The sequence below is a fragment of the Oncorhynchus gorbuscha genome, unplaced genomic scaffold (assembly GCF_021184085.1).
Source record: "Oncorhynchus gorbuscha isolate QuinsamMale2020 ecotype Even-year unplaced genomic scaffold, OgorEven_v1.0 Un_scaffold_1447, whole genome shotgun sequence".
Taxonomy (NCBI): Eukaryota; Metazoa; Chordata; class Actinopteri; order Salmoniformes; family Salmonidae; genus Oncorhynchus; species Oncorhynchus gorbuscha.
In genome coordinates this window covers 93,210-108,980 of record NW_025746226.1, presented here as the reverse complement: position 1 = coordinate 108,980, position 15,771 = coordinate 93,210, and the positions used below count along the sequence as shown (strand labels likewise).

Here is a 15,771-nt window from a genome sequence, read left to right as displayed (position 1 = left end):
AGAATAAAATAGATCATTTTGTCATTATATTCTGTATGGAGAGTGTATTATCCCCATCCTCTATCTGACAACCTGATGTTCTCCTCTCCCTTAACTAACATCAAGGCGGGGCCCGCCCCTGTAGGTTCATGCTCTACAACATCCGCAGAGTACGACCCTGCCTCACACAGGAAGCGGCGCAGGTCCTAATCCAGGCACTTGTCATCTCCCGTCTGGATTACTGCAACCGCTGTTGGCTGGGCACCCTGCCTGTGCCATTAAACCCCTACAAGTCATCCAGAACGCCGCAGCCCGTCTGGTGTTCAACCTTCCTGTTCTCTCACGTCACCCCGCTCCTCCGCTCTCTCCACTGGCTTCCAGTTGAAGCTCGCATCCGCTACAAGACCATGGTGCTTGCCTACGGAGCTGTGAGGGAACGGCACCTCAGTACCTCCAGGCTCTGATCAGGCCCTACACCCAAACAAGGGCACTGCGTTCATCCACCTCTGGCCTGCTCGCCTCCCTACCACTGAGGAAGTACAGCTCCCGCTCAGCCCAGTCAAAACTGTTCGCTGCCCTGGCCCCCCAATGGTGGAACAAACTCCCTCACGACGCCAGGACAGCGGAGTCAATCACCACCTTCCGGAGACACCTGAAACCCCACCTCTTTAAGGAATACCTAGGATATGATAAGTAATCCTTCTCACCCCCCCCCCCCCTTAAAAGATTTAGATGCACTATTGTAAAGTGGCTGTTCCACTGGATGTCATAAGGTGAATGCACCAATTTGTAAGTCGCTCTGGATAAGAGCGTCTGCTAAATGACTTAAATGTAATGTAAATGTTACAGACTCATTTATCTCTGATATGTTCTCCTCTGTTAAACTCTCATTTATCTCTATGTTCTCCTCTGTTAAACTCTCATTTATCTCTATGTTCTCCTCTGTTAAACTCTCATTTATCTCTATGTTCTCCTCTGTTAAACTCTCAGTTATCTCTATGTTCTCCTCTGTTAAACTCTCATTTATCTCTATGTTCTCCTCTGTTAAACTCTCATTTATCTCTATGTTCTCCTCTGTTAAACTCTCATTTATCTCTATGTTCTCCTCTGTTAAACTCTCATTTATCTCTATGTTCTCCTCTGTTAAACTCTCATTTATCTCTATGTTCTCCTCTGTTACAGGCTGAAGTGTCATTAATCTGTGATCTGTTATGGTATGTTATATGTTATATTATGGTACGGTAGCTTGCTAGGCTATGGATGAGTCCCAAATGCTACCCTATGCCCTATATAGTGCACTACCCTATGGGCCCTGGTCAAAAGCAGTGCCCTGTATAGGGAACAGAGTGCCATTTGGGATGCACTGTCTCTCTGTCATTTGGTTCCCAAGGAGGCTGAATCATTCTGTTAAAATGCAAATGATCACGTCTTGTCCTAAAGTGAACGGCTAGGATATCGCTGTTGTCATTCAGATGACTGAAGAGGAATATTACCATACATATGAATAATCATCATCCTCTATCTGTCGCTCTCTTCAGTGTCTGGCAGCTAGCCAGACCAGGGGACAAACTGAGAGAACGCGTGTTTCAAACGACTGCCTATTCCCTACATCCCTCAAACTCAACTCTGGTCCTCCAAGTCAGTCCCTCTGCGTGTTTTCATTGTTCACCTCTAATCAGGGCCTGATTTAGACCTGGGACACCAGTCATTGTTGTCCTCTAATTAGGGCCTGATTTAGACCTGGGACACCAGTCATTGTTGTCCTCTAATTAGGAACTGATTTAGACCTGGGACACCAGTCATTGTTGCCCTCTAATTAGGGCCTGATTTAGACCTGGGACACCAGTCATTGTTGTCCTCTAATTAGAACTGATTTAGACCTGGGACACCAGTCATTGTTCCCTGTAATCAGGGACTGATTTAGACCTGGGACACCAGTCATTGTTGTCCTCTAATTAGGAACTGATTTAGACCTGGGACACCAGTCATTGTTCCCCTGTAATCAGGGACTGATTTAGACCTGGGACATCAGATGTGTGCAGCGGGCCCGGACCTCCTAGGGTCAAAGTTAATCTACATATCACTGATCACTGACCACAGCCCTATGGTTATATTACAGTGGAGTCTGCTGAGGGGAGAAGGGCTCATAATAATGTCTGGAACGGAGCAAATGGAATGGCATCAAACACATGGAAACCATGGAAACCATGGAAACCATGGAAACTATGTTTGTTTGATGTATTTGATACCGTTCCACTGATTCCGCTCCATCCATTACCACGAGCCCCGTCCTCCCCAATTAAGGTAACTCCTGTGGGTCATAAGTAGTGCACTACATAGGGGATAGGGTGCCATTTTGGAGGCAACCCAAGGCTTTAATTAGACGTTGACGTGTAGGATTAAATTGTCTATTGCCAAGTTACATTCAGATGGACATTTCATGTATTGAGATAGTCGCTAGTGAAAGTCTACACAAACCGCTTGGACAGTCTTCACATTTCCTGCTTTAAAATTCAATCGAAAAAGAGATTTAATTCGATTTTTTCCCCCTATTGATCTACACAACCTAATACACATTTTCATAGAGAAATAATAAAAATAAAAAATAAAAATAAAAAATGGATTTACTAATAAAAATGGATTTACTAAGAAATTGAAAATGAGTGTAATTGATTGTCTTCACATCCAAGAGTGGAATGGGTGGAATTTTTTTATAATTTTTTTTATTTTACCTTTATTTTAGCAGGCAAGTCAGTTAAGAACAAATTTTATTTTCAATGACGGCCTAGGAACAGTGGGTTAACTGCCTGTTCAGGGGCAGAACGACAGATTTGTACCTTGTCAGCTCGGGATTTGAACTTGCAACCTTTCGGTTACTAGTCCAACGCTCTAATCACTTGTGGCAGCCATAACAGCTGTGAATGAATGTGAATAAGATTCAACCAACCTTGCACAACTCTTAGGGCAACATATACCAGAGAGGATAAAGTAGACGGCACACGTCAAACGTATGATTTATGACCCGATGTCAGGATGACGTGTGCATGCCCATATTTGGGCATCCGGTCAGGACATCCTGGCAGGAACGGATCATGTGCTTATGCCCATATATGGGCATCCTGTTCCTGTTCTCACGCGTTAGAGGGTGTGCTAATTTATGCATATATCTATTCCTTTGAAGTTGTCATGATGATTGATGTGTAGGGACCTGGTTGAACTGGGGGGGGGTCTGTGTTTGAACATTTGAAAGAGAATGGCCCCACACCCCTAGGGTTGTTATCTATGAAGCAGGAATGGCTGGGAGGGGGAGTGTGTCAACTACAGGTTTGGGTCAAATCCAATGCAATACAACACAGAGTGAAACTCTCTGTATTTTCAAGTAATGTGGTGACAGCATCATGTTATGGGTATGCTTCTCACCAGCAGGGACTGGGGAGTTTGTCAGGATGAAAATGAATATTAAAAAGAGTAAAACCCAGGTAAAAAGTTAGTTTCGTATTTTTTTGTTGCATGATAATAACACACATTTGAATGCCAAAGACACACTAGAATGGTTTTTCAATAGAGGTTGATTGTTCCTGAGTGGTCCAGTCTCAGTCCTGACTTAAATTAGCTTGAGACACGGTTAGAATATTACTGTCCATCAATGATTGCCAAACAAATTTACTGAGCTTGAGTCATTTTTACAAAAACAATGGACATACAGTGTTCAGACCCCTTGACTTTTTCCACATTTTGTTATGTTACAGCCTTATTCTAAAATTGATTAAATTACATGTTTTACACACAATACCCCATAATGACAAAGGAAATGTATTAAAAATTAAAAAGTGAAATAACTTATTTACATAAGTATTCAGACCCTTTGCTATGAGACTTGAATTTGAGCTCAGGTGCAACCTGTTTCCATTGATCATCCTTGAGATGTTTCTACAACGTGATTGGAGTCCATCTGTGGTAAATTCAATTGATTGGACATGATTTGGAAAGGCACACACCTGTCTATATAAGGTCCCACAGTTGACAGTGCACATCAGAGCAAAAACCAAGCCATGAGGTCGAAGGAATTGTCCGTAGAGCTCCGAGACAGAATTGTGTCGAGGCACAGATCTGGGGAAGGGTACCAAAACATTTCTGCAGCATTGAAGGTACCAACAACACAGCGGCCTCCATCATTCTTAAATGGAAGAAGTTTGGAACCACCAAGACTCTTCCTAGAGCTGGCCGCCCGGGCCAAACTGAGCAACCCTGATGGTCATTGACAGAGCTCCAGTATTCCTCTGTGGAGATGGGAGAACCTTCCAGAAGGACAATCATCTCTGCAGCACTTCACTAATCAAGACTTTATGGTAGAGAGGCCAGACGGAAGCCACTCCTCAGAAAAATGCACAACAGCCCACTTGGAGTTTGCCAAAAGACACCAAAAGACTCTGAAACCATGAGAAACAAGATTCTCTGGTCTGATGAAACCAAGATTCAACTCTTTGGCCTGAATGCCAAGCGTCACGTCTGGAGGAAACCTGGCACTATCTCTATGGTGAAGCATGGTGGTGACAGCATCATGCTGCGGTGATGTTTTTCAGCGGCAGGGACTGGGAGACTAGTCGGGATCGAGGAACCTCAGACTGGGGGCGAAGGATTATAGCTTCCAACAGGACAAAGACCCTAAGCACACCGCCAAGACAACGCAGGAGTGGCTTCAGGACAAGTTTATGAATGTCCTTGAGTGGCCCAGCCAGAGCTCAGACTTGAACCCGATCAAACATCTCTGGAGAGACCTGAAAATAGCTGTGCAGCTACACTCCCCATCCAACCGGACAGAGCTTGAGAGGATCTGCAGAGAAGAATGGGAGAAACTCCCCAAATACAGGTGTGCCAAGCTTCATACCCAAGAAGACTTTGAGGATATATTTGTGTCAAAGGTGCTTCAACAAAGTACTAAGTAAAGGGTCTGAATACTAAATGTGAAAGTCACTTTTTAAATTTTCTATACATTTTCTCAAATTTATAAAAACCTGTTTTTGCTTTGTCATTATGGAGTATTGTTTTAGAATAAGGCTGTAACGTAACAAAATGTGGAAAAAGTCAAGGGGTCTGAATACTATCCTGTATGCTCTGTATGTTGGTAGAATATTATAAAAAATGATTCACCGCTGTTATGGCTGGGGGGGGGGTGAAGACACACGCAATCAAGACATCTTGTATGCTCTAGTCGGCTGGCCCTCGCTACATATTCGTCGCCAGACCCACTGGCTTCAGGTCATCTACAAGGCCATGCTAGGCAAAGCTCCGCCTTATCTCAGCTCACTGGTCACGATGGCAACACCCATCCGTAGCACGAGCTCCAGCAGGTGTATCTCATTGATCATCCCTAAAGCCAACACCTCATTCGGCCGCCTTTCGTTCCAGTACTCTGCTGCCTGTGACTGGAACTAATTGCAAAAATCGCTGAAGTTGGAGACTTTTATCTCCCTCACCAACTTCAAACATCAGCTAGCTGAGCAGCTAACCGATCGCTGCAGCTGTACATCATCTATTGGTAAATAGCACACCCATTTTCACCTACCTCATCCCCACAGTTTTTATTTATTTACTTTTCTGCTCTTTTGCACACCAATATCTCTACCTGTTATTGTAATTATTCGCCTACCTCCTCATGCCTTTTGCACACATTGTATATAGACTCCCCTTTTTTTCTCTGTGTTATTGACTTGTTAATTGTTTACTCCATGTGTAACTCTGTGTTGTCTGTTCACACTGCTATGCTTTATCTTGGCCAGGTCGCAGTTGCAAATGAGAACCTGTTCTCAACTAGCCTACCTGGTTAAATAAAGGTGAAATAAAATAAAATAAAAATTCAGGTTAATTTTATTATTTAACTCATTTTGAACATTTTCTGTAAAAAAATGTCACTTTAAAAATGTGGAGTAGGTTGTGTAGACATGTAGGGGAAAAAAATCTAATGTAATCTCGTTTTAAATGTAATCCCTTTTGAAATGTAATCTCTTTTGAAATGTAACCTCTTTTGAAATGTAACCTCTTTTGAAATGTAATCCCCTTTGAAATGTAATCCCTTTTGAAATGTAATCTCGTTTGAAATATAATCCCGTTTGAAATGTAATCACGTTTGAAATGTAATCCCTTTTGAAATGTAATCTTGTTTTAAATGTAATCCCTTTTGAAATGTAATCCCTTTTGAAATGTAACCTCTTTTGAAATGTAATCCCTTTTTAAATGTAATCCCTTTTTAAACGTAATCTCGTTTTAAATGTAATCCCTTTTGAAATGTAATCCCCGTTGAAATTTTTTATCTCGTTTTAAATGTAATCCCTTTTGAAATGTAATCCCTTTTGAAATGTAACCTCTTTTGAAATGTAATCCCTTTTTAAATGTAATCCCTTTTTAAACGTAATCTCGTTTTAAATGTAATCCCTTTTGAAATGTAATCCCCTTTGAATTTTTTATCTCGTTTTAAATGTAATCCCTTTTGAAATGTAATCCCTTTTGAAATGTAATCTCTTTTGAAATGTAATCCCTTTTGAAATGTAATCTCTTTTGAAATGTAATCCCTTTTGAAATGTAATCCCTTTGAAATGTAATCCCTTTTGAAATGTAATATCTTAAAACTGTGCAAGGGGCGTATAGACTTTCACTAGGCACTGTAAATATTTAAAAAAAAACATTACAAAGCATATAGACAGCATCCCAAATGGCACCCTATTCCCCATATAGTGAACTACACAGGGAATATGGTCCCATTAGGGACTCACATATTATTTCTGGTTTTCGACATACCTGCCATGGTTGAAATCCCAAAGATCACACCTATGGACAACTCAATCTGCGTGCCCTAAAAACAAAACACACAAACACCCTCATCAATTCTCTGTTGTTATTTGTTAAGGCCATGTGGGAAAACCCAACACGTGATACATAGTGGGGCTAAGTGTACCTATGATGAAAAATTACAGGCCTCTCTCATCTTTTTAAGTGGGAGAACTTGCACAATTCGTGGCTGACTAAATACTTTTTTGCCCCACTGTATGTTTATATAGTGTGTGTTTCATGCTGTAATGAAAAACCACCGCTGAAAGCTAAAGCTTTCGTATTCAACTTCAATGAGTCATTTTTTTGTCCCTCAGAATGAAAGTCTTTGAATGCGGTTAAGTGAGCTAGATGTGGATAAAAGAGTCTGCTTTTGGTGGCAAAAAAATAAATGTCAATTATTTTGAAAAGCTAAAATAGAATTGACCAACTCTCTAGTTACAGTAAATGACAGATACCAGATTCTCACTTCAACGTTAATGAAACAGATATCTACCACATATTACTGTATAATCTATCTAATATTACTGTAAAACTAGTATGGATAGAGGGCTACCACATATTACTGTATAATCTATCTAGTATTACTGTAATACTAGTATGGATAGAGGTCTACCACATATTACTGTGTAATATATATAGTATTACTGTAATACTAGTATGGATAGAGGTCTACCACATATTACTGTAGAATCTATCTAGTATTACTGTAATACTAGTATGGATAGAGGTCTACCACATATTACTGTGTAATATATATAGTATTACTGTAATACTAGTATGGATAGAGGTCTACTGCATATTACTGTATAATCTATCTAGTATTACTGTAATACTAGTATGGATAGAGGTCTACTGCATATTACTGTAGAATCTATCTAGTATTACTGTAATACTAGTATGGATAGAGGTCTACTGCATATTACTGTAGAATTTATCTAGTATTACTGTAATACTAGTATGGATAGAGGTCTACTGCATATTACTGTAGAATATATCTAGTATTACTGTAATACTAGTATGGATAGAGGTCTACCACATATTACTGTATAATATATATAGTATTACCGTAATACTAGTGTGGATAGAGGGCTACAGCATATTACTGTATAATCTATCTAGTATTACCATAATATTAGTGTGGATAGAGATCTACAGCATATTACTGTAGAATCTATCTAGTATTACGGTAATACTAGTATGGATAGAGGTCTACCACATATTACTGTAGAATCTATCTAGTATTACGGTAATACTAGTATGGATAGAGGTCTACTACATATTACTGTAGAATCTATCTAGTATTACTGTAATACTATAGAGCGTCTACCACAGAGACGCAGATCTAAACGTGATATACATTTGATAAAGTGGTGTAACTTACAGCTACAATCATGATGGCGTTGTCCAGGAAACCAAATCCTACAAAAGGAATGGCGTTGTGTAGAAGGACTGCAAAAGAAAGAACACACACAACATCCCATTTAACATCACACACACACAACATCCCATTTAACATCACACACACACAACATCCCATTTAACATCACACACACAACATCCCATTTAACATCACACACACAACATCCCATTTAACATCACACACACACAACATCCCATTTAACATCACACACACAACATCCCATTTAACATCACACACACAACATCCCATTTAACATCACACACACAACATCCCATTTAACATCCCATTTAACATCCCACACACACACAACATCCCATTTAACATCCCACACACAACATCCCATTTAACATCCCATTTAACATCCCACACACACACAACATCCCATTTAACATCCCACACACAACATCCCATTTAACATCCCACACATCATCCCATTTAACATCACACACACAACATCCCATTTAACATCCCACACAACATCCCATTTAACATCCCACACACAACATCCCATTTAGCATCACACACACACACAACATCCCATTTAACATCCCATTTAACATCACACACACAACATCCCATTTAACATCCCACACAACATCCCATTTAACATCCCACACAACATCCCATTTAACATCCCACACACAACATCCCATTTAACATCACACACACACAACATCCCATTTAACATCACACACACACAACATCCCATTTAACATCACACACACAACATCCCATTTAACATCACACACACAACATCCCATTTAACATCACACACACACAACATCCCATTTAACATCACACACACAACATCCCATTTAACATCACACACACAACATCCCATTTAACATCACACACACAACATCCCATTTAACATCCCACACACAACATCCCATTTAACATCCCACACACAACATCCCATTTAACATCCCACACAACATCCCATTTAACATCCCACACAACATCCCATTTAACATCCCACACAACATCCCATTTAACATCCCACACATGTACTGGATCCTTGAAGAAGTGATGAGACACAGTGAACCTGGACGAACATTTGGCAGTTACAAACGGGGAAGAAAAGTGAGTTCTACATAACTCTGTCGTCAGGTCCTACTTCTGGCCAAATGTTCTCTGGTACGAGACCAAAACAGGGAGGTGTTGCAAAAACATTGGCCGTCTGATTCAACGAATCAAAAGCAAAGGAATCTGTCTTGAACCTGAATGAACTCATTCCAACTCCTATTGGCCATCAATGTGGAATTCTTTTCCTCTCTGGTCATCAACCCGGGTTTACTGCATGATAGTCATCAGTTCAGCCCTGGTGAATATGTGGGCTGGGAACGTGTCTGTGAGCACAGTGACAGGGAGGAAACAAATCCTCCTGCGTTCTCCACTGTTTCATATACGTATGAATCCTCCAGCGTTCTCCACTGTTTCATCTATGAATCCTCCTGCGTTCTCCACTGTTTCATATACGTATGAATCCTCCTGCGTTCTCCACTGTTTCATCTATGAATCCTCCTGCGTTCTCCACTGTTTCGTATACGTATGAATCCTCCTGCGTTCTCCACTGTTTCATCTATGAATCCTCCTGCGTTCTCCACTGTTTCATCTATGAATCCTCCTGCGTTCTCTACTGTTTCATCTATGAATCCTCCTGCGTTCTTCACTGTTTCATATATGAATCCTCCTGCGTTCTCCACTGTTTCATATACGTATGAATCCTCCTGCGTTCTCCACTGTTTCATCTATGAATCCTCCTGCGTTCTCCACTGTTTCATCTATGAATCCTCCTGCGTTCTCTACTGATTCATATATGAATCCTCCTGCGTTCTCCACTGTTTCATATGAATCCTCCTGCGTTCTCCACTGTTTCATATACGTATGAATCCTCCTGCGTTCTCCACTGTTTCATATATGAATCCTCCTGCGTTCTCCACTGTTTCATATGAATCCTCCTGCGTTCTCCACTGTTTCATATACGTATGAATCCTCCTGCGTTCTCCACTGTTTCATATATGAATCCTCCTGCGTTCTCCACTGTTTAATATACGTATGAATCCTCCTGCGTTCTCCACTGTTTCATATACGTATGAATCCTCCTGCGTTCTCTACTGTTTCATATAGGAATCCTCCTGCGTTCTCCACTGTTTCATATATGAATCCTCCTGCGTTCTCCACTGTTTCATCTATGAATCCTCCTGCGTTCTCTACTGTTTAATCTATGAATCCTCCTGCGTTCTCCACTGTTTCATATATGAATCCTCCTGCGTTCTCCACTGTTACATATACGTATGAATCCTCCTGCGTTCTCCACTGTTTCATATATGAATCCTCCTGCGTTCTCCACTGTTTCATATACGTATGAATCCTCCTGCGTTCTCCACTGTTTCATATATGAATGAATCCTCCTGCGTTCTCCACTGTTTCATATACGTATGAATCCTCCTGCGTTCTCCACTGTTTCATATACGTATGAATCCTCCTGCGTTCTCCACTGTTTCATATACGTATGAATCCTCCTGCGTTCTCCACTGTTTCATATATGAATCCTCCTGCGTTCTCCACTGTTACATATACGTATGAATCCTCCTGCGTTCTCCACTGTTTCATATACGTATGAATCCTCCTGCGTTCTCCACTGTTTCATATACGTATGAATCCTCCTGCGTTCTCCACTGTTTCATATATGAATCCTCCTGCATTCTCCACTGTTTCATATACGTATAAATCCTTCTGCGTTCTCCACTGTTTCATATATGAATCCTCCTGCGTTCTCCACTGTTTCATATACGTATGAATCCTCCTGCGTTCTCCACTGTTTCATATACGTATGAATCCTCCTGCGTTCTCCACTGTTTCATATACGTATGAATCCTCCTGCGTTCTCCACTGTTTCATATACGTATGAATCCTCCTGCGTTCTCCACTGTTACATATACGTATGAATCCTCCTGCGTTCCCCACTGTTTCATATATGAATCCTCCTGCGTTCTCCACTGTTTCATATACGTATGAATCCTCCTGCGTTCTCCACTGTTTCATATATGCATCTCTCTTTTCAAAGACATCTCTCTCTCTCTCTTTGTTTTCTTCCTCTCTTACCATATCTCAGCTGAGCCGATGTGGGCGGGGCGATGACCATTTCCCCTGAAGAAGGAGGAAAAAGAAAACATGCATTACTATGGAGAAGAAGTCAGTCCTGTCTGGAAGGACATGTCATTACTGTTGAGAAGAAGTCAGTCCTGGTTTATTCATGTCTATGTAGGGTTTATTCATGTCTATGTAGGGTTTATTCATGTCTATGTAGGGTTTATTCATGTCTATGTAGGGTTTATTCATGTCTATGTAGGGTGTATTCATGTCTATGTAGGGTGTATTCATGTCTATGTAGGGTGTATTCATGTCTTTGTAGGGTGTATTCATGTCTATGTAGGGTGTATTCATGTCTATGTAGGGTGTATTCATGTCTATGTAGGGTGTATTCATGTCTATGTAGGGTGTATTCATGTCTATGCCTCTGAGGCTAAATGTTAGTTTAGTGAAGGTTTCTCAGAAATGTAAAACACTAGTGAGTCTTTTCTAGCTTATTCTCCACACACGCCGCCACAGCACGCCGCCACACCACACGCCGCCACACACACGCCGCCACACACACACACACACACACACACACACACACACACACACACACACACACACACACACACACACACACACACACACACACACACACACACACACACACACACACACACACACACATGGTGTAATAGCCTATGAAGTTTCTGGACTGAGTTTGGAATGACAAGGTTCCCTCCTATTACGGTTTCCTACCCTGGAGGAGACCTCATGATGCTGATGCCATGTTAACCCAATGGTAGGAGGTACTGACTAACTCCCACCATGATGATACAACACAGTCACCAGCAGGTAGGAGGTACTGACTAACTCCCACCATGATGATACAACACAGTCACCAGCAGGTAGGAGGTACTGACTAACTCCCACCATGATGACACAACACAGTCACCAGCAGGTAGGAGGTACTGACTAACTCCCACCATGATGATACAACACAGTCACCAGCAGGTAGGAGGTACTGACTAACTCCCACCATGATGATACAACACAGTCACCAGCAGGTAGGAGGTACTGACTAACTCCCACCATGATGACACAACACAGTCACCAGCAGGTAGGAGGTACTGACTAACTCCCACCATGATGACACAACACAGTCACCAGCAGGTAGGAGGTACTGACTAACTCCCACCATGATGATACAACACAGTCACCAGCAGGTAGGAGGTACTGACTAACTCCCACCATGATGATACAACACAACACAGTCACCAGCAGGTAGGAGGTACTGACTAACTCCCACCATGATGATACAACACAGTCACCAGCAGGTAGGAGGTACTGACTAACTCCCACCATGATGATACAACACAACACAGTCACCAGCAGGTAGGAGGTACTGACTAACTCCCACCATGATGATACAACACAGTCACCAGCAGGTAGGAGGTACTGACTAACTCCCACCATGATGACACAACACAGTCATCAGCAGGTAGGAGGTACTGACTAACTCCCACCATGATGATACAACACAGTCACCAGCAGGTAGGAGGTACTGACTAACTCCCACCATGATGACACAACACAGTCATCAGCAGGTAGGAGGTACTGACTAACTCCCACCATGATGATACAACACAACACAGTCACCAGCAGGTAGGAGGTACTGACTAACTCCCACCATGATGATACAACACAGTCACCAGCAGGTAGGAGGTACTGACTAACTCCCACCATGATGATACAACACAACACAGTCACCAGCAGGTAGGAGGTACTGACTAACTCCCACCATGATGATACAACACAGTCACCAGCAGGTAGGAGGTACTGACTAACTCCCACCATGATGATACAACACAACACAGTCACCAGCAGGTAGGAGGTACTGACTAACTCCCACCATGATGACACAACACAACACAGTCACCAGCAGGTAGGAGGTACTGACTAACTCCCACCATGATGATACAACACAACACAGTCACCAGCAGGTAGGAGGTACTGACTAACTTCCACCATGATGATACAACACAAGGCTCATATCCCTGAAGCTTTGAGGTGATTCGAGAACAGAAAAACACATTGTAATACCCGTTTTACGGCTTAAAGTGGCCATCCGGGATTCAAACAACAACAACACAACGCCACTTTGGTAAACAGATGAGGGATCAGTCTGTAGTGGGTCTACAACGACATAAATATAGGCATCATTAATGTGGTGGGGTCAGGGGTCAGTTACCCCGGTCTACGCTATTGTGGTGCAAATCATGAGGTTGATAACTAAATCAATATGCATAATGTGCTTGATGGGGGAGAGAAGGACTTTGACAGCAGATACAAACCATTAGTGTTTTATTCAGTGCCCACTACGGTGGAGGGTGGAGAACATGGCAGGGTAACGTTTACTGGGAGTCTCCTAGGGCCTGTCCTTATAAATGAGTCTCCTAGGGCCTGTCCTTATAAATGAGTCTCCTAGGGCCTGTCCTTATAAATGAGTCTCCTAGGGCCTGTCCTTATAAATGAGTCTCCTAGGGCCTGTCCTTATAAATGAGTCTCCTAGGGCCTGTCCTTATAAATGAGTCTCCTAGGGCCTGTCCTTATAAATGAGTCTCCAAGGGCCTGTCTTATAAATGAGTCTCCTAGGGCCTGTCCTTATAAATGAGTCTCCTAGGGCCTGTCCTTATAAATGAGTCTCCTAGGGCCTGTCCTTATAAATGAGTCTCCTAGGGCCTGTCCTTATAAATGAGTCTCCTAGGGCCTGTCCTTATAAATGAGTCTCCTAGGGCCTGTCCTTATAAATGAGTCTCCTAGGGCCTGTCCTTATAAATGAGTCACCTAGGGCCTGTCCTTATAAATGAGTCTCCTAGGGCCTGTCCTTATAAATGAGTCTCCTTGGGCCTGTCCTTATAAATGAGTCTCCTAGGGCCTGTCCTTATAAATGAGTCTCCTAGGGCCTGTCCTTATAAATGAGTCTCCTAGGGCCTGTCCTTATAAATGAGTCTCCTAGGGCCTGTCCTTATAAATGAGTCTCCTAGGGCCTGTCCTTATAAATGAGTCTCCTAGGGCCTGTCCTTATAAATGAGTCTCCTAGGGCCTGTCCTTATAAATGAGTATCCTTGGGCCTGTCCTTATATATGAGTCTCCTAGGGCCTGTCCTTATAAATGAGTCTCCTAGGGCCTGTCCTTATAAATGAGTCTCCTAGGGCCTGTCCTTATAAATGAGTCTCCTAGGGCCTGTCCTTATAAATGAGTCTCCTAGGGCCTGTCCTTATAAATGAGTCTCCTAGGGCCTGTCCTTATAAATGAGTCTCCTAGGGCCTGTCCTTATAAATGAGTCTCCTAGGGCCTGTCCTTATAAATGAGTCTCCTAGGGCCTGTCCTTATAAATGAGTCTCCTAGGGCCTGTCCTTACAAATGAGTCTCCTAGGGCCTGTCCTTATAAATGAGTCTCCTAGGGCCTGTCCTTATAAATGAGTCTCCTAGGGCCTGTCCTTATAAATGAGTCTCCTAGGGCCTGTTAATGAGGCTGTGTTCACAACCTACTGGGTCTCCTAGGACAGGTCAATGAGGCTGTGGAACCAGGCAGAATAGCTGGGTCTACTAGGACAGGTCAATGAGGCTGTGGAACCAGGCAGAATAGCTGGGTCTACTAGGACAGGTCAATGAGACTGTGGAACCAGGCAGAATAGCTGGGTCTACTAGGACAGGTCAATGAGGCTGTGGAACCAGGCAGAATAGCTGGGTCTACTAGGACAGGTCAATGAGGCTGTCGAACCAGGCAGAATAGCTGGGTATACTAGGACAGGTCAATGAGGCTGTGGAACCAGGCAGAATAGCTGGGTCTACTAGGACAGGTCAATGAGGCTGTGGAACCAGGCAGAATAGCTGGCTCAACTATGACAGGTCAATGAGACTGTGGAACCAGGCAGAATAGCTGGGTCTACTAGGACAGGTCAATGAGGCTGTGTTCACAACCCACTGGGTCTACTAGGACAGGTCAATGAGACTGTGGAACCAGGCAGAATAGCTGGGTCTACTAGGACAGGTCAATGAGGCTGTGGAACCAGGCAGAATAGCTGGGTATACTAGGACAGGTCAATGAGGCTGTGGAACCAGGCAGAATAGCTGGGTCTACTAGGACAGGTCAATGAGGCTGTGATCACAACCCACTGGGTCTACTAGGACAGGTCAATGAGACTGTGGAACCAGGCAGAATAGCTGGGTCTACTAGGACAGGTCAATGAGGCTGTGATCACAACCCACTGGGTCTACTAGGACAGGTCAATGAGACTGTGGAACAGGCAGAATAGCTGGGTCTACTAGGACAGGTCAATGAGGCTGTGGAACCAGGCAGAATAGCTGGGTCTACTAGGACAGGTCAATGAGACTGTGGAACAGGCAGAATAGCTGGGTCTACTAGGACAGGTCAATGAGGCTGTGGAACCAGGCAG

At 42.8% G+C, this 15,771-nt stretch overlaps 1 protein-coding gene across 2 annotated transcripts in view; it reads right to left on the bottom strand.

Annotated features, from left to right (window-relative positions):
- LOC124022838 (transmembrane protein 65-like) overlaps positions 1 to 15,771 on the bottom strand; it is a 90,863-nt gene that overhangs the window by 35,127 nt on the left and 39,965 nt on the right. For both annotated transcript variants that reach the window (XM_046337524.1, XM_046337523.1), the window contains exons 3-5: positions 11,336 to 11,380; positions 8,189 to 8,256; positions 6,775 to 6,829 (exon numbers count right to left, since the gene is read on the bottom strand). In XM_046337524.1, the coding sequence (XP_046193480.1) occupies positions 6,775 to 6,829; positions 8,189 to 8,256; positions 11,336 to 11,380 (168 nt within the window). The remainder of the gene's footprint in view (positions 1 to 6,774; positions 6,830 to 8,188; positions 8,257 to 11,335; positions 11,381 to 15,771) is intronic.